Here is a 19,071-nt window from a genome sequence, read left to right on the forward strand (position 1 = left end):
GTTTTAACGATTTTACCACCTGGGCGCCATTTTGACACTACAGAATGAACTTTGTTTACATTCGACGAGCAAGCAACATGCAACCCGGCTTTGGAGTTATATTTTACGAATGGAATTAGAGATTTGAATGTGATTTTTTTGTATATCCTTATTTTGCATCTATTTAATCATGGATCTTTACAAAAAAACATACGTTGAGGTATAAATGGTGGTGAGTACACATCCCAAATCAAATAATACACCGTTCGCTGTTATTGTAGGCCCTTGCTAACAACGAGCAGGAGATCGAAAAATGGAAAACCTACCGAAACGAACATCAACAAGTCAGTGATAATCTTAAAATGTACCAAAGTCAACTGAAAGTAGATATACTTATTCCGATTGGCTCCAAAGCGTTTCTGCCGGGACAGCTCTATCACACCGGCGAAGTGATGACTAGTCACGGTAGTGGCTATTTCTCCGATTGTTCGGTTGATCAGGCCAAACGTATCATAGATCATCGCATAAACAATGCCGATAAAATGCTACTTAATTACGAACGCGAGAAAGAACTTTTTAATGATAAGCTACAGATGCCATTCTCAGAAGATGCATTTGGTGGACATGAAATTGTGGAGGAATATGATGAAGCTCGGGAGAATCTTTGGCGCCAAGAACACCGTAATCGAATGAAGGAAGCTAAAAGGCGTGAAGCTTTGTCCCGACAAGAAAACAGAACCGGCAAAGATCAGGATCTTTTTGATCGTTTGGAAGAGCTGGAGCTCATGGAAGAGCTTGAGCATGAGATGAATAATCTGGATGTGCCAATAGAGGATGATGAACATTTGCGGAAACTGATGTGCGGTGAAATAAAAGTGAATAATAAAAAGAGGATGGCACATAGTTCAGTAGATGGAAACACAAACAACACAAACAATTCCTCACCAAGTTCTTTAGCGATCAACTTAAATAAGGATGATGAGCCATATGAAATTCAAACAACAGATGATGAAAGCTCTAACTCTTCCGAAGAATCATACAGTGATGTATCATCGGAGTTTGTTAAACTGCTTCAGGTAACAAAATCAATGAACAAACGAGACAAAATCGCTGCATTTAAACAAAAATTAAGAGAAATTGATGAAAAACTCCGACAAAGTAGTGTCACTGTCGAGGAGAAGTTGGATATTTGTGATCTCCGGTACGAGGTGGAGGAAGCTCTTGATTTTTTGAACCCCTCTTGGGAATCGCAATCGGCTGCAGCCCAAGATGAGACCGATGTTAGCACTAAAAGAAAAATAAAGTTTTCTGACACTAATAGTGTAAAAATAATCGAAGGCAAGGAGTCAATTTCAGATATGGAAATGTGTAACTTACATGATGTCAACGCTGGTCCGACATTAGAATTGCAAGTAAATCATTCTCCAGCAGTGAGTAAGGAAACGCATATAAATGACGGAGATGAAATAAAGAGCCCCGTCGATATTTACCGACTGTTTGAGCATTGCTTACAGAAAGAAGATAATGTTGGCTCAGCTGTAGAGATAAAATCAATCTTGAAGAATCGAGATATGGTGCTGGCCGAAACGCACCATGCAGAGGCTCCACCATTGACGAAAAATCGAAAAAATCAAGAAATACTTCCTGTTGATGTAAGTAATTTTCAGAATGAGCTTTGGCCTTTTTTTGATTTATTTTGCTTGTAGATCATTGGAGATGTGATAGAACACAAAGCAGAGGATTCAATCCGGACAGTATCTGTTAAATCACGAAAAGTTAGCCGATTTAAGCAACAGAAACGTTAGCGTGTCGGTGAGTAGTATTTCACTCAATCAATAAATACTGTGATGTCTGTTGAGCACATGCATGTTTTGTATCCGAAGATCCACTCAAATCAAGTGTAAACGTATATGCAGTGGTGCGAAATCTGAAATTCAGTTGTCAATTTTTGCGTGAATTTAACGAACTCAGCATCCAGTGTCAACGTTTCCCTCATTTATTCACTTCCAAGCTGACTGAAGTTTCACACATAATCGATTGCCACGAATGTCTACTTTTAAACTGTACGCACACGAGGCGACAGGACACAAGCCACAGAAAATATTCACGATGGACTTTGTTCTACCTATGCCAACGTATAGGTAATAGAGAATAAATATGAAAAAACAAAAGTTGGGTTTAACAAAAGACGAAAAAATATAGAAGTGAAAATTACGCCCGTAATAAGCCGTCGAGGCCTAGACGGGGAGAATCAAAAACTCCCATATTTCTTTCTCGATCAAAACATCGTGTTGGAGTAGACCTAGAAGGAAAAAAACAATACCAAAGGAGTCATGAGTTAGTATCGGGTTCTGATGAGACGAAGTCGAAACGCAAATTCCATAACTAATTTAGCGAATATTCAAGCTACATGGTTCCATAGAAGTGTTAACAGCACACCACATTGAGGATATCCGCAGACACTCTGCTTCCTTAGCTCTACTTGTCTCAACGATGAGCACATATTCGGTTGCGAAGCTTTGCGTGTATCCAGTTCGTGATATGATATACATGCTGTATTGCATGCAGCGGGTGTTCGCTCAAGCTAACATCCCGAAAGTAGCGGTTGATTAATCTCTCTTTGCCTCCTTATAACTGACGCGGTCAACTTTGGGAATGAATTTTACGGTTATTTCCCGCCACGCTAATGGAATGTATCCTATTGCAAGACTATAATGAAGAACTATTTTTCAAAATATGCTTGAAATATTCATATCCTATTTGAAGTTCGGAATTCTACCAAGGTGTTCCTCTAGCAGCACACATAACTCGAAGCGGACAAACCTAGTAGAGTAGCATATGGCGGTTCACTGTGGTAAGTAATGATTTCGGTTACCAATTAGAAGACTACTGGTTCGAAGCATGTTATAGCGTTTATTTACCGTTTCGACGAATATATACGTTTTGATACTATTATACGATTTTATGTTTTACCCGATATTAATACCGATGTTTCAAAAACATTGACCAAAGCATTGGCTTGAAATAATCGCTGGGTTGCATCTAGTTTTAACCTGGGAGTTTTAACTATATTTTTTCACTACGCTGCTTCATAAATCAAGTATATGAAAAATTAAACATAAATAAAAAAATAATTATTATCACATATCTTTAGCTCTTTCAGCTCTGACAGTCTAGACTGTGCAATGCAGCTCCATTCCTAAATCAGTTGATTCCTACCTGTTGTATTTATTATCAAACAGTAAAATTGGAAATAATTTGGAAATCATAGTATGTTTTAGTTCTTGGTTTGTTCATGTATCCTTTCAGGAAATAAAACAATTCCGGTTTAATCGAATATAATATATAGTCATAAGCCTACAGTTTGTATCCCGGTGATGATGATTGGATCATTGAGTGTGGTTTTGTGTAGTTTGAAATCCATTTTACAATATATATGCCTACGGTACAGTTAATTGTTTTTACTCACATAGAAAGCTAACGACGAATTTGTAATATCTACGCATTAAGCTGACAGAAAGCTTTTATTGATGTACGCAGATATGAAATAGAATAGGGGGGATATTCTGGTTACGCTTGTTCTGGTTTAGTTCTCCGGAATAGTTGGTAAAGTCTGCTGTATCAGTGTACTCGTCGGAGACATTTTACCGGCCAGAAGCGAATTGCCAAGGGCGGGAATGAGACTTCCATTTCCGCTCTGGGAACTGTTGGACAACTCAAAGTTCAACTCGATATCCGCGACTGGATTCCGCCAGTAGTTGAAACTGGTAAATTCACTATCTTCCTCATCGATGTGTTTGATAGGTGGAAATAGTTGGTCCACGATGTATGCCATGTTTGCGTAGCTGAAAGTAAAATTAATAAAATAGAACTAATTAATGAATACTTTACTACAACAGAAAAACGTAGTTTGTAATAATGATCATTTTTCACTAAGGTTATCCGTTTGCATGTCTTGTAGGAGATAGCCAATCAGTGCTGAATCGTGAACATGATTTTGCTGGTATCACTTTTAATGTTATACACGCGCCAAAAGTGTTAAAAAGCTGATGAATTTAACGAGCAATAAAATTGATGATTAGCAAAATTAACTAGAATTGCTTACCCGCAGCTTGTTGATGAAGGAATGGAATAAAAAAAGCTATCACAGCGCACAATTACTCAAAATTTGCGAAGCAATGATCAGTGCAATCATTTCGATATTGCGGTTGGTTTACCCATATCACGGACTGGTTGAGTAGGTACTGTTACCGAGCAATCTCAAAATAATTATACTTGACACTCAAAAACATAACTTCAACGAAAATTGTCTTCCTTCCAAGTCTTAGTTGCTTAGTATTCGATATCACACGGAAACTGCAAATCTACATGCTCACAAGATTCACGGTGGCTTTTTGGATGCCCCCCGTGTTTTCGGTAGCTACGTTGCTTGAGACATGAGCAGTTCCGGTCACTTTCCTCAAAGCAGCTATCTGCATCACCATCATCTAATTGCCTGTCATTTTCGTCATCACCATCATCGCAGTCTAAGCCTTCAGACACTGATGATGATTCACGAACTACAGGTGGAAATATATCATTGACTACCAATGACTGGCCGGCGTAACTGTGCAGGTTCATTTTTTATTATAAGATTTGAGAGTTTGTTGAACCATTTGAAGAATAGATGACAAATCAAAAAGAAAACAAAGAACATTTTGAATCAAGAATTGAGATCATATTTGGAATGATTGTTATGTCCCTCTCTTGCAAAGATGCATAGTATTTTTGATTATATGTTCACAACTGATCCAGATAGTTATACCTAACATATGAATGCTTTTACTGTTTGATCTTGAACCTGAGTGTTTCGATATGTACACCAATATGATTGAAAAACTTTGCGGCGTCGATATTATATACCATTCGCGTGTATAAATTTCTGAAAAAGTAACTTACGTCGATTGAAACGTTTGAGTCAGTTCATGCTTCAACTCGCCCTTCGTATTAATGGTGAAGATCCTAGATATCGGTATCCCAACGGCACGGTACGCCCAAACATCCTAAAAAACGTAAACATTGAAAACATACTGTCATACAGAAATTCTTGTTTTGAAAATAATTACATTAATTCGATTGCCATAACCAGCGTAAAACGGATTTTTATCCGGAAACAGTGCCTGTATATCGCTAAGACAAGCAATCTTAAACTGTTCCGGTTTCTTTTCAATTACTTCTCGATGGAAAGCTGACATCAACGAAGTTGGATTGAGCAGTAGTGGTCCGTCTGGTAGCTTAACATCCCCTTGACGTATCGACTGTAAGTAGTCTCGGGTAGTCTAACGAAAATAGGGGTTAAATAATATGTAATTTTGTTTCATACACCTTTTATTTGTTCCACATACCTTTGCCTGCCCAATCGCTCTAGCCGAAAGATACAACATTTTATATCCATTTTCTTCAATTTTGGAAAACAATTGTGCTACTCCAATTTGCTCCCAGGTTTTTCCAACCATGGGCAAAATATGACCAAGAACATCGGATCTGAAATAATTTAAAAAGAGTTGAATATGCTTGTATTCAAGCGCAGCTTTCCATAAATACTTTGTAATAGTTCCATCGATGTCGGAAATAACAACTTTATCATTATACTTCCACTTGAATAAGAAGCACTTGCAACGTGATGTGCCCTGGTAAGCTGTGGTCACGCTGAAAACAATTTCATTGAGTCCATTGTTCAGATTCAAGCTATCGATCTGATCAGATGACAAGCGTAGCGTTTTTCTGTACTTTTCCAATAAAACACCGGGACGGCTGTTACTACTTTCAATGTGAATACTTTGATCAGCTTGCAGGTCTAAATCTTCTGAGCTTAAGGAACCATTATAACTATCTTCTTTGGCTTTGTCTGCGCTTTCTGCTGCAGGTACAATAGCGTCTTCCGGCGAATTGGATCTAGACGTTTGCGTTGCCACTGCCGAGGTTTTCGATTCCTCCAAGGAAAGTTGCGCCGACTCACCATCACTTTTCATCGTCGACTTATCATTGGACCGGCGCCAGTACCACCAGCGGCCACCACGACCACCTTCCGGTGCTGATTGTTGGGCTTGTTTCTTCAATTCAGATTCCGCTTGGCTTGAAGCTTCAGATGTGGCTTTTGCATGTTCAAATTTCGAAACCTCGCCGAAATCATTTGGAAGTGTTTTTTGGAATGCCAACATTGTCATTACTTGTGGACAAGCTGCTGCCCATGTGTAGTACTTGTCGTTGATCCGTACAATCAAGTCTGGCGAAGAGAAAATTATCGGATTGGCGCAAACATCAGCATATGATAATCTGTGCTTCTCGAACTCTTCGGGGGTTGGTGTGCCATTTTCCAATCCACCACATAAAGACATGGCAATAAAATCCAGCGATAATTTCTCGACCTTGTCATCAAAGTCAGAATCGAGACATTTGATACCTTCAAGCGATGTGGGGCTTTGCGGTAATGATGTACCATTTCCACTTTCTCTATCCTCCTCATTTTGTGTCTGCTGTGTTTTAGAGGATGAGGGGGGAAAATAGAGAGCAGCGATTTCTGGATCTAGTGATTCATCCAGATCGGAAAGATAAAGTCCGTCGGGTACATTTTTACGAAGCTTTTTATTATTGTACTTCATAAAGCTCATTAACCCACTAAGCATTGAATTTCGCTGTGCTTGTTTGCTTTGGTTTGTATCGAGATCCTCCAATTCATCAGGTTTTGTTGGAAGCTCTCCCCATTTCCAAGATGCTGACATATTGTCACTTCCAGTATTTTCACGTTGTGAAATTTCAAATTCCGTATCACTCTGAACTGGCGTAGACGGACGAGACTGACGAGGGCTTACACCGGTAGTAATTTCAGTGTCACTGAAAAAATGAATATCTAGTTCATGAATACGACTCACTGGTTCTACGACACTTGGTAGCTCGAGTTCCGCTCTTGATTGTTCGGACTCGTTCGTCTGCTCTTCTGTAAGAACTTCTTTTTCGTTAGCTTTCGGGGAACCACTGACCGAGGATGTAGTAGGCTGGGAAGCAGTTATACTATCTGTATCTACTTCATTCGGATCCGAATTATTTGATCCTGCTGAACTGCTGGATGAGTTTTTGCGTTGTGAATTTTTCTTCTTCATGATTGATTTCTTTCTCCGTTTCTTCTTAGATTTCGAGTCAGAGTTTAGTTTTTCGTCAACAAATGCGGCCTGCTGCTCTTCGGGAACACCAGATTCAGTACATTGTTCTTTAGGTTGCACAGAGGCAGGAGCAACATCAATTGGTATGAAATGCATTTCTTTCACTTCATTCGTCGGTAGCGGAGTGCTGTTTGACCAAGCGTCACTGATTGGTTCATTCACTTCCATTTGAAATATTTGCTCCTGCTCAACTTCGGCCCACTCTTGGCGAATTTTTTGAGTAGTATACTCTTTCTTGGTTAAAGTCAAATCCGGCCTGCCGGTTATATTGTCTGTGTGCCTTCTGTGGCTATAGTCAGACTTTTGATTTTCAAATTTATTTTTTTCTGTTTCGGCAACTTCTTGAGAAAAATCGATAGAGTTTCGCCTAGGTCTTGGGATGGTATCCTCGTCCTTGTCAACGATGGTGATGGAACTTTCAAAATTTATATTGAAAGAACTGCTAGGTATAGGAGACGTAGCCATATGTGCTGGAACATCTGCGTCATCCTCTAGACATTCCTCGACGAAGAACGCTTCGCCTGATTCGCCCAACTTCATGTGTATATCGACTGGTTCGCCATTGACCTCGATATCAACGATTTTTTCTCGACTTCGCAACACCCCGAGCTTACCGAAACGCACGTGAAATGGTGAACACATGTAGGATCCATCTGGCTGCTCTACTATAATTACATCTATTGCCCCTGTGAGCGTAGCACCATTGATTTCACTGTAGAACTCTTTGAAGTTGCTGAACACTTTTACGATGCTGTTCATGTTGACAGGTTTTATATCTTATCACACTATAACTGTTGGTTGCCTTCTTAGTTTTTATGTATGCGAGACACGAACGCCAGGAATCTGAAATATCCAAATGTAGAAATGATTAGATTAAAAAATCACGATAGGCTACCGGCAACGTACAGGTTGAATCAATACCTAAACAGGATAATTAAATATTGTGAGGTCGCAATTTATTGTTAGATCGTATCAATAGCTGCACTGATTGTTATTAAAATTGCTTCAAATTAATGGCCGAATATTCAGGCGTAAATTTGGAGAGCTTGGGTTGCTTATCTGTCCTTCCGGCCATCATATCGTATAGTAGATACACTTAATATGTGTATCTACAAATGCGATATGATACCTGGTGCAGAAAGTGCACTAATTACCTGGAAATCTTCTTTCATTTGGTTGTCTGCTTAGAAAATCATTTTCCGTGCCCAAATATCACATGTGACGCGAGTAATAAATGGAAAAAACCACGAGAATGGTGAAAGAGCAGTGGGTACAAGGCCAAGTGCTTCCTGGTTGATACCAAAACGATAAGCAAAGGGAAAGTAAGGGTTATGTTCGGGGTCTGAAAGGAGAGCATTTCGCATTTATTTTCATTTTTTTGTCTTTTCATTTGTTTCTCTTACAATATATGCAACTCGGTGCAAGAGAACGTGACGGCCAAGGAAACGGAAAGCCAATAGCCCAAACAGATCAGGAACAGGAAGAAGGACTACGAACAAGGAAACAAACAACAGATGAGAAATCGTTTACTTATTTCTTATAACTACGATACTAATCACAATTATTTTGCTTTTCTTGTTTCGTTTCAGCAAACCAAAATCTCTCTCGACTATCCTCTATGTAATGTATCTGAAACTTGTGGGACTGGTTAACAGCCGGCGCCTGCTTGTGGAAGAAACTGGTGTGCTATACGGACTAGCACATACGAGCAGTTAGGCTTTGTAGGCCCTCATCTTGACAGAGTCTAGATGGGCGGATGAACGTCTGCCAGGATGTGGGCTGAGAAATGACAATGAATATTCAGGCGTAAATTTGGTTCAATTCTTCTACTTATTCTCTAAGATATATTACTGGATGCTTTTGCATAGCTTTGAAAACCGCCAGTTTTTTACTACATTCTTATTTACTCTCCATATCATCAACAAGGTGTGTTGAATATAAGCTACAGCAATTCTTCATTATGAAATGGATTTGTTCCGATCAGGTATCTGCTACGCCGCCATGATTTCAAAGCCAAGATCTAAAACGTTGCGTTAAGGTCGATTCACAATGAACAGAATCGATTCCATTCGACACCTCTTTGTTAAAGTCGAGTTCGTTTAATTTGTCAATGCATTATGGTGTAAAGTTTTTGCTATTCACCAACATGCCCAAAATAGCATTTTTCATCAATAAGCGGTGCAATATTTTATGCAATATTTTTAGCAAACATCTAAAGATTGAGCCATATAGACACTGTACGTCTGAATAGAGAAGATCGAGCTCCGAGCAAAACGAGCAGAACAATCTAAGCTGTCAGTGGAGCCCATAATTAGTGTGCCAGCTGAGATGTTGACTTATGTCAGTTCAATACAAATGGGATGCAACCCTATCCCACGTGGTACCGATAGAGAAACGCAGGGGTTCCGACTTCCGATAGAGAAACGCGGTGGTTCGAATAACGAATAACTAAGTTAAAAATATACAGAAAAATAGTCGCGTGTGACACTCTCTACTGTCGGTGTAGAAGTGCCATTAGCACCGCTGTTTATCGCTGCTGGTCAGAGCCCAGGGGCAGATCCAGAAAAAAAAGTCGGAGGGGTTTCGATTTTGAAATGGTCGGTGTTAAGTCAGGCAGGACTAGGTGGCATCATATTCAATTCGAGAAAAACGAATTTAGTGATGTCATTATTTAAATTAAACAAATATTCTGTTGGTTTTTAACAACGGGATCAGTTAGATCTAACAAATTTTATTTTGTTTCAACAATGTTTCTATTTAAAGTGTAATACTTCTATTTGTTGAACTAAACCAAATACATGCTTTCGAAAAACGCCATTTCAGTTTGAAACAATCATTCGCCACGTTTTAGATTCAACTAAACGTTTTGTTGATTCAAAAAGGCTTGATTCTTCTGCGTGCAGACACAAAACGGAGAGAAGTGAAAATCGATTTCCTTGCATTACCGGCCGTCGTCTTCCGATGCCTTTCTTTCAACCTCTCAAACAAAAACCCAAAGAATCGTGCAACAAAAATACCCAGTTTGAAGAAGATTTGCCTCACCAGTAAGGGGATACCACCAATTGTCGCACCTTTAATCAATACAGACCAACCACCAAATTCAAGGTTTGGCGTGAGCTTTCCCGCACTTTCAAAAACTCTTATTTCGGTGAAAGCGAGCCGGTGGACCAAGTAAACATTTGGGATATCGTTCTTTGTTTCTCACTCGCAAATGTGAAAAGGCGCTATAACCACTGAGAACTGACATACAAGTAAAGTTTTCAACTTGTGTAAGAAATAAAACTGTCGCTTTGAAATGACAACAGCAAGTAGCAACTTGCCACTGGCCGGCGCTGAAATGTTTAGCTTGTCTCCGGAGGCTGTTGTAGCGGCACCGTTCGATAGAACTGTTCGAGGACACTCCGCTTACTCCCAATTTTGATAGGAGAGAATGGTGATATTGGACAACCCAGAGTCGAGTTTGGGATCTATCGGTACCCCGTTGATGCCGATTGTTGCAAAACGTTAATTTTGTTACACATTTCCAATAGTTACACTTTTGCTCGAGCGTTGATACTTCAGCGAGAACTTCGTCTGACTAGACCGGCTCTTCTCTAAAAAACTGTTCTTGTTCTTTGAGTTAGTCCGGACCGATATTCGAAGACAGTGAAGTGGATGCTACTGCATTATTGCCGATCAAAATCGTGTCTTTCTGGAGTTTGATTAAGCTTTTGCATTCAAAGACTAATTTTTCGAGCGTCATGTCATTCGTTTCGGTGATCTTCGAAAACAGGCGTATGCGGATGTCCGAATCCTTCGCAGATTTGAGCCCACACACGAAGATGAGGCACTTGAATTGCTCCTCACTGAGTTTCTGTAGCTTGAAATCCACACAAGCACTGTTTACTTTACAGGAATAGCTGATTATATCCTCGAATTTGCTTTTGTTATCTGGAGACTTTGATGTCGACAATGAAATATCGACACTGGTGTGCCGAAAATGGATTTCAACTTCGAAACTATGATCCTTGGAAAACTTTGGAAGGATAAATGACGTATATTTGCCATAAGCAGCCGGGTTCAGCTTCCGCAATAGCAGCCGGATTTTAGCTGCATCGTCGAGGAACGATGCGGCTTTCTCAAATATATCTGCATATCGTGCAAACCAAGAGTCGAACGAGGGTCCTTTGTCCGCTTCGTAGGGAAACTCCGTGATATTTGTTGCTAGGGAATCGAACACCAACTCCTTTCTCGATAAGCCGTGGACAGAAGCCTGAATAGAATTGCTTCGTAAGCTTTGACATCAACTCGTGTTGATTTTGCTAAGAATTTGGATGATGGTGTCTTTGAATGGTTGCGGATAAGTGGGATGCGCTATAAACGTTACTCGAGGAAAAAAAAATTCAGGGGCATTCCCAACGGCGTTCGTGTTGTTAAAATGCGATTGACAAATAACGCTGTGCGCATACCCTAGTCAGATTCCTACGTGCCAGTTTGGTAATAAGACGAGAGAAGGCAAATGGGCTGAGTTCCAAGTTGTGGTGGACAAAACAGCTAATGCATCACCACCAAGAAAAAGGTACTCAACACGTAGCAGTAAGCAACATTCACAAAACCTTCCTGTCCACAGTAACTTTGTGGTCTTTTACTTTTACAGAATTTAAAACCGGAAAAACTCCACTGCTCAGTTCTGCTAACGCATGGGGTCGTACCAGGTAAAACAAATATACATATCAAAATCGATGTGAAGTCGTGAGGGTTCGCAGCAATCAGTGCTAATTTCGAAGGAGTTTCTGATACGAGAAAAAGGTTGAGAACCGCTGCTCTAAGAGATTCTTACAATGATATAAAACAGCGGGTCTCTTTTTCGTACCACGGACCCTCACCCTGGGTTGCCGTGGACCCTCCACGGATAAACATATATTGTGTATACTATCAATATGTTATTTTCAGTTCAATATGCACTCGGAAAATATATTTTTTTTCGCGGACCCCCAGCAATAACTTCATGGCCCACTAGGGGTCCGCGGACTCTAGGTTGCGAATGACTGATATAAATCATGCAGAACCAAAAATATATTTTAAAAATCAATTCAAAATTATTCGCAAAATAACATTTCAGTAGGGTGGACAGTGTTAATACATTTAACGAAAGCTTTCAATCTCTACTTCATAGGAAAAATATAAAGATGCTTAAATAACCAATGTATGCATTCAAAACCGCTTGTACCACTATAGGAACACATGTACCAATAGTGGTGCAATCGCTAATTTCTGTTCCTATTGTTGCAAATCCTATTGATTTCTTATGGGATTTGTAACTATAGGTACATTAGATCAACTATAGGTGCAAGGGAGCTCAAAATTCGAAGAAAATTAATTTTTTCAATAGTTATTTGTGCAAATTGCAAACAGTTTTATTGTTGCATAATTTTAGTGCGATGAATCGAAAAAAAAATTGTAGATGGTCAGTACCTTTAGTTAGGCGTATAACCCACTACTGCAACTATTGGTACACCTCAACTATAGGAGCTCCCACCCTACTTCCACATTTTTTGTAATATCATAGTGTTCAAACAAATTAACGCAGGTATATTACGAACGCGTCAGGTCCATCCATCCATTGAAATTTTGTTTTTGAAAGTCGTATTCCATACGGCTGAAGTATTAATATGCGTACTTTTTAAACGACACAATCGCTCGTTTTATAAAAGCTTATCAAGTTGTTCATTAACATTTGTTCCATTTCACTACAAACAATGGAATTTTTCTGAAAATATTACAGCTGTTTATAAGATGTTATTCATTGCTTAGTATAATTGACTTCATTTAAAAAAATGGATAGAGAAAAACAACACGATGCAGTTGAACACGAACCAAATGAATTAAAAAACAAAACAAAATAATCTACACCAAGTTGTCTGCCAACTATAACGGTAGCACTTGTTTTGCTGTGCTATTTCTGCGTCACAAGCGTTGTTTTATTATTATTTACGTTTGGCTATATACCACGGTGCCTCCGTCACAGAACGCGAATGGTTCAGCGACAAACGAAATAATCAAATTAATGTTAATATTGGCATAACAAAGTCCACCTTTGGAGTGGTGTTAAATTTCCAATATACACAGATAGACAGGATGCAGTTAAACTCTTGTCTTTATTTTCCGGTTCGTAGCTGACAAAAAAAAACGACGTGATGGTTACTGGTCCATTATCGTATTAAATACACACAATTCATAGGCAGCTGAGGTCCGTTTGATTATCGATCAAGTCTTGAGCGAACTTTTTTGCTTCATAAAACACGTAATGGTAACATTTTATCACTATTATCCAACGACCAACAACTTCGTAGAACCTACTGGGGATATTGTAACGTATAGATGAATTATGTTACTCACCTCTGCTGAAGTACTTTGCTACTAAAATTACGGAAGTGAAGGAAATTTTCTTTGGCACAGTTCAAACGGTTTTGAGCTATAAATACTTTTTTTAGAAATTATATCATTCTTTGGGAAATCACGTGCACATCTTAATAACGAGTACTTGTATATACATTTCAATATTGGCAGATGGTTGCAAAAGAGCACAAGAAGTCCCCAGCTTGTCCTTTCGATTTTCGCTGGAAAAAATACGAGCTTATTCCAAAGCCTGATATGTGCTCTATACACTGCCTTATGATTAGCTCTGTTTATTATGAGAAGTTCGCCGGTCGACTAAAACCCGTTTTGCGAAGTGAACAGTTCGTTCTCGATGAGCGTAATTTGTTATGAAGCAATTGCTGATATATGTGTGTGTGTACAATAATGCAACACAAAGAACGGTTGTACAGATCGGTTTCCACTAGCAGGTTGCGAATTTTACTGCGGACTCTCAAGTTTTTCTGTAGCTTTTGACCTTACTGTATAGATACTGAGGGTATTAAACAGCTTATACTATTACAGTAGTGGACTTAATTTGAAACCATCTTCGCTATTTGGTCAAAATCGAATACTCTGTGTGCAATGCAATTGCATTTTATTTGTGATGATATTTCCATTCAGCCCAAACCAATTCAAACTTGACATGGGAAACAAAGTTTGTGACAAACTTCGCAAAATATTATTAGCTACCAGATTAATCGATATTACTGAAGCTATTGCCGTATTTACATCATTTAGTGACATACACATTCTTTGGCTGAGACGCAATATTTATATACTAGTATATCTACCAGAGTTCGCTTTCATAGTAAAAAATAAAATAAAATTATGCCTTCTCGCGCACACTTGTTATTCATATATTGACAGTAGATAGCGTTGCCACCTTCGGTGATACTTTGACCCGGAGTGATTTGCTAACCTAGGGGCAGACTCACGGAAAAAAATCCGTTCATAAAGTCATGAAGAAAAGGTCACAATATCGTGAACTGAACGATTTACGAAAACCGCGACCAAGTTCCTAAAATCATGAATAATAAACCTCGTATTCATGAAACTATTTGTGTTCTCAAAAAAACTAGTTCGCCCAGAATATATACATTGCGTTACATTAGAATGCTTGGTTGGGTTACTGCTGTTGTTCCCTGGACGTGTTTTTGTTGTTATTCTTGTTCATGATCTGGGAATACACAACCGACAGTCAAACGTTGTTCATGATTTCAAAAGCTTATTCGCGATTGTTGTGATTTCTCATCACGTTACCGTGTTACCGTTAGTCATGAGTTTACTATCGGATTTTTCCGCCAGACTAGCGGGATTAAAGTTCATGATTTCAGGATCTTATTCGCGATTTTCGTAATTTCTATTCACGTTATCGTGATATTTTAGTAGAGTGATTCATGTTCATGATTTCAGGATCTTAGTCACAGTTTCAGATATATTTGTCACGAGTTGCGTGGCTTGTGTTCATGATTTCAAGATCTTAGTCACGATTTTTATAACTTCTGTTCATATTATAGTGATGATTTAATTATGAATAGAGTAATTCATGTTCATGATTTCAGGATCTTAGTCGCGATTTTAGATATTTTTGTCACGAGTTGTTCGATTTGTGTTCAAGATCTTAGTCACTTAGTTTCAGAATTTCTGTTTATGTTATCGTGATAATTTATTTCAGAGCTTACTTCAACTTTGACACGAAGAGTAATGTGACTTCGCCTTCTCGTGATCTATTATTATTTTTTGGTTACTTTCGGTTTTTACTCGGAATAACGTGACAATATGAACTGGATCATAAAAATGTGCCTGATTCGCGATATCTTGTTCTGTGAACTATATCACGCACACTATTTGGGGAGCGCAGTTTTCGTTTTCTGTCTAGACATCACAATGAACCTTATCAAATGAATAACGATGTTCGAGGTCCTAATAGTTTTTTTTATATCTACTACTCAAACCTGTTACTGGTCGCTAGCAGCTGGGCATTTCATGAAAAAGTACATGGAACAAAAATGATATGCGATTAATACTCCAAATTTTGTGAAATAATTCACGTGAAAATTTAATTACCATGTAGCATGGAATTGTAAATGATTAAAGATATCTTCAAAATATCACCACACAAAATAGATTGTAAATTATGTGCTAGGAAACATAAACCAGGATACATGCATAATATTTAATAATATCGTGAACTATTTCACAAAAACGAATGGTAAGTTGTAACTATTATACTAGGTATCATGAACTAGTTCACGAATACATAGTTCACGAGAAAATATCCAGAATTTTTGGTCTTGTGAACTAAGGTTCCTATATTTATGAACAACATCATGAGTCAACCTTTGGTTTCATGAATAATGTTTTTGTAAAGTTGTGAACTAGTTTGCGTACTGAACATCGAATTAGAAATGACTTAGCGGAAACCATGACTGAAGTTCACAAAAGTAAATATTTCCACTAATATAACCGTTATGCGGGCGTTACTGAAGGGAAATTGGATATAATTATAAAACACATGATTTTTGGTCATGGTCCTGTTTTCATAGCGTAAAAATGTTCCAGAATTCATGGCACTTTATTCACAATTTTCGGAACAATTTTTTTCCGTGCTATAAAGAAATATGACTATGCACTGAAGCCAAACAGAATATCGAATCAAAGCGTTGGCTAGTTAAAATTTTGGAATACTTTAATTGTTCTTCACTGCCTAATGTGTTCGACAGAGACAAGTATACTCTGTTTCATTCCTTCAGAATAGAAGATTACCTAATTTGACTAGCAGCAACCTACAGTATTTTGGCAAGCCTGCCCGGATAGAATTTTACAATAGCATTTACCTTACAAACAATCATAAAATAATAAATATTATAGTTATTACTGTTTCAACATTGTTGGACGCGGTGTTCTCGCAGTAGTTTTACAATAAAATTTAATGTAACAATAAATTTTACTGTTCAGCAAAAATTGATACAATAAATTCACATTAAATTTTACTGTTTTCGAGAAAAAAATGTATGGAAAAAAATCGATTTTTTTACTGTTAAGATACATAACCACCCCCCGTTTTTACTATAAAAGTCGATTTTACATTGAAATTCACTGTAGAAACGATAAAGTTTATTGTTTTTGTATTATAGCCAAACACTAGAACTTACTGTAAATTATTGTAAAATTACTGTACTGTCACAGTGAAAATCATGGTTTTGTTACTGTACATTTCTATTCGGGTGGTGCTCACCATTATTGTTCCTTTCACATTTAACTGCACATTTTGTTTGTTTCTAAGCTTATTTTGTCGATTCGCTACAAAATTTTGGAGACGCGATTTTAGAAGCACTAGTCATTCTCGCTGTGAAGAGTAAGCCGAACAAGCATATATCTACTCCTCATCTAGCAGCCAAAAAGAGATGTGGCATCGCCCGGAAAGCACACAGCGGTATCTCCCGGGATTCATTTCGTCCACACAGTTGCCACAAAGGAACAAATCTCACCTTTCTATGACAAAATGTGACATTGTGACCAGTATTGTCACAATTAAATCTGCACCGGGAGTTGAAAAATCTTTTCTATCTGTACTCTTCTATAGAAAAATCTGTACCGGATTCTGTACCCAAATAATAACAAGGTTGTTTTAAAAAAATCATTTTTCTTATACATATTTTTCATTCGGGGAAATCAAACCAGATATTCTGACTCGGTTGTTTTATTTGAGCTGGAATTCCGAAAACCAGTTAGAATTCCGTGTGAGTTTGACTGGGTAATATCAATATCAGCTCCAGCTCAAATTCTCGCTGCCACTTTGTTTGTAACCAATCGTGGCCAACAGAATAGCGGCAAGAAGCTGAGATGGGGCTGGTAATATCAATAGGATACTAGAAACCTGCTTGGAATTCAAATGGAGCAGGTCAGAGTAAACGTATGCACTCCGAGAAGATTCGCTAGAGTTTCACTTAGACATCATCCCTTTGATTTGTTGGAAGCAGGTTTCTCGCCTATCGCATTCTAATGTCATCTTCAGTTCATGCTCAATCAGCACCAGCTCCACTTCAAATTCTTGCCATCACTGCTGCCTAACACAACGTTTACCTGCTGTTTACTGGGATGCATCGCAGGGTTAACATATTTTACCTTGCTGTCATGTAAAAAAATCTGTACCAATCTACTTTTTCACAAAAATCTGTAATCTGTACCGTACTGAATCTGTACCAAAAATGCTTCAAAAATCTGTACCTTTCTAGATAAATCTGTACTTGTGGCATCACTGATTGTGACATATGGGGGAGGAGAAGTTAACTAAAACGTTACGTAACATGAATTTACCGAAGAAAAAAAATCGAAAATAATTTGTTACGTCCTAGCCAATGCGCGGATAAAGCAATTTATGAAAATTTGTGACTTGGGGGAGGAGGTATTTTGGGTATTTTTGCGTTCCGTAATTTATGAATGGTCCCTGAGGACCGCAGTGCACGATAACGCAATTAGCTCGATTATGGTTGATCCGGCCGGTTGTAAAAGACCACCGACGACGAGATGAATTGACGAACTAAAAGAAAATTGCCTGTATAAACTATTTTGAGCAACTTGTGATTTGTGATAAATTAGATTGATTTTTTATTTCCATTGTTTTGCGCGAAATTAAGCCCAAAACACTCAAATAAAGAATCAATCGGGTAAAATAAATAAGAGCCAAAGTAATGAAAAAAATGACGTAAAACCCCTAGAACTGCGAAGGCACTAAATAAAAAGTAGAACATACTACCTCGGCTCAGCACTTTGTATAAGTATAAAAAATGTTGGGCTTGTAGTGTCAAGGAGTATCTGAAACACTAAAAACAAATCTTTCATGCAACGTAGCATTAGTAGCGAACTCTGAACAAGCTGTATCAAATTCAACTGATCTGAGGAGCTGCTCACAAGACTCAGTTTACCTAAAATAGACGAACGATTCGAAACCACTGACCCGTACATCTCTAGGTTCATTATCACCTAAATGCCCCTGAATCCCACCAAATAGAGCTTAAGAACATAGCTGGAAAATGTAGCCGTCATGACCGGTCATCTGATTGACTGGTTGCATGTTTGCTCGTGACATGTAGCGCCTGTACTATGACAAACTGCCCCGAGACATGTCTCAAAACAAAACTGGTTTGTGAAGCGGGTGTACATTTACTGAACAGTGACATGTGTGGTTCGCTTGAAAAGATTGCGAAGATAGAAAACGGGTTTGATTGTTGTCTGCATGTCACAGACAAAGTACCGGTATTGGATAGAGTAAGATGGTGTAAAAGTGCACGGGGAGCAAAAGTGCGCATAGGACTTTTAGAAGCACACAAGCGCTAGAACCTGGCAACTCTGTATGGATTTAGTATATCATTAAGTCAACTAATCGCACATCTAAGCATGAAAGGTTTGAATATAGTGGCTTAGAATTACCCCTTAAGGACCATTTTTCGCTGCTTGGTGTAATTTTTTGAATTTTGGGAATCATAAATTT

At 38.4% G+C, this 19,071-nt stretch overlaps 2 protein-coding genes across 6 annotated transcripts in view; one reads left to right on the plus strand and one right to left on the minus strand.

Annotated features, from left to right (window-relative positions):
- Window positions 1–19,071, plus strand: part of LOC131688125 (unconventional prefoldin RPB5 interactor-like protein) — a 21,793-nt gene continuing 2,722 nt past the window's right edge. The window contains exons 1-4 of one of the 3 annotated variants that reach the window (XM_058972278.1): window positions 1–199; window positions 261–1,631; window positions 1,686–1,791; window positions 1,863–1,885. In XM_058972278.1, the coding sequence (XP_058828261.1) occupies window positions 170–199; window positions 261–1,631; window positions 1,686–1,784 (1,500 nt within the window). In that variant the 5' untranslated portion in view covers window positions 1–169 and the 3' untranslated portion in view covers window positions 1,785–1,791; window positions 1,863–1,885. Of the gene's footprint in view, window positions 200–260; window positions 1,632–1,685; window positions 2,189–19,071 lie in introns of those variants that run through there. The other 2 variants (XM_058972277.1, XM_058972276.1) reach the window with 2 other exon arrangements.
- Window positions 2,873–19,071, minus strand: part of LOC131688124 (phosphatidate phosphatase LPIN3) — a 25,657-nt gene continuing 9,458 nt past the window's right edge. The window contains exons 1-7 of one of the 3 annotated variants that reach the window (XR_009305225.1): window positions 13,557–13,883; window positions 5,563–8,021; window positions 5,364–5,502; window positions 5,085–5,297; window positions 4,918–5,021; window positions 4,085–4,585; window positions 3,685–3,824 (exon numbers count right to left, since the gene is read on the minus strand). Coding sequence is in view for 1 of the 3 variants with exons in the window: in XM_058972275.1 (XP_058828258.1) it covers window positions 3,566–3,824; window positions 4,918–5,021; window positions 5,085–5,297; window positions 5,364–5,502; window positions 5,563–7,937 (3,090 nt within the window). In the remaining 2 variants the exon portion in view is untranslated. Of the gene's footprint in view, window positions 3,825–4,084; window positions 4,586–4,917; window positions 5,022–5,084; window positions 5,298–5,363; window positions 5,503–5,562; window positions 8,022–13,556; window positions 13,884–19,071 lie in introns of those variants that run through there. The other 2 variants (XR_009305224.1, XM_058972275.1) reach the window with 2 other exon arrangements.

This window comes from Topomyia yanbarensis, chromosome 3 (genome assembly GCF_030247195.1).
Source record: "Topomyia yanbarensis strain Yona2022 chromosome 3, ASM3024719v1, whole genome shotgun sequence".
Classification (NCBI taxonomy): Eukaryota; Metazoa; Arthropoda; class Insecta; order Diptera; family Culicidae; genus Topomyia; species Topomyia yanbarensis.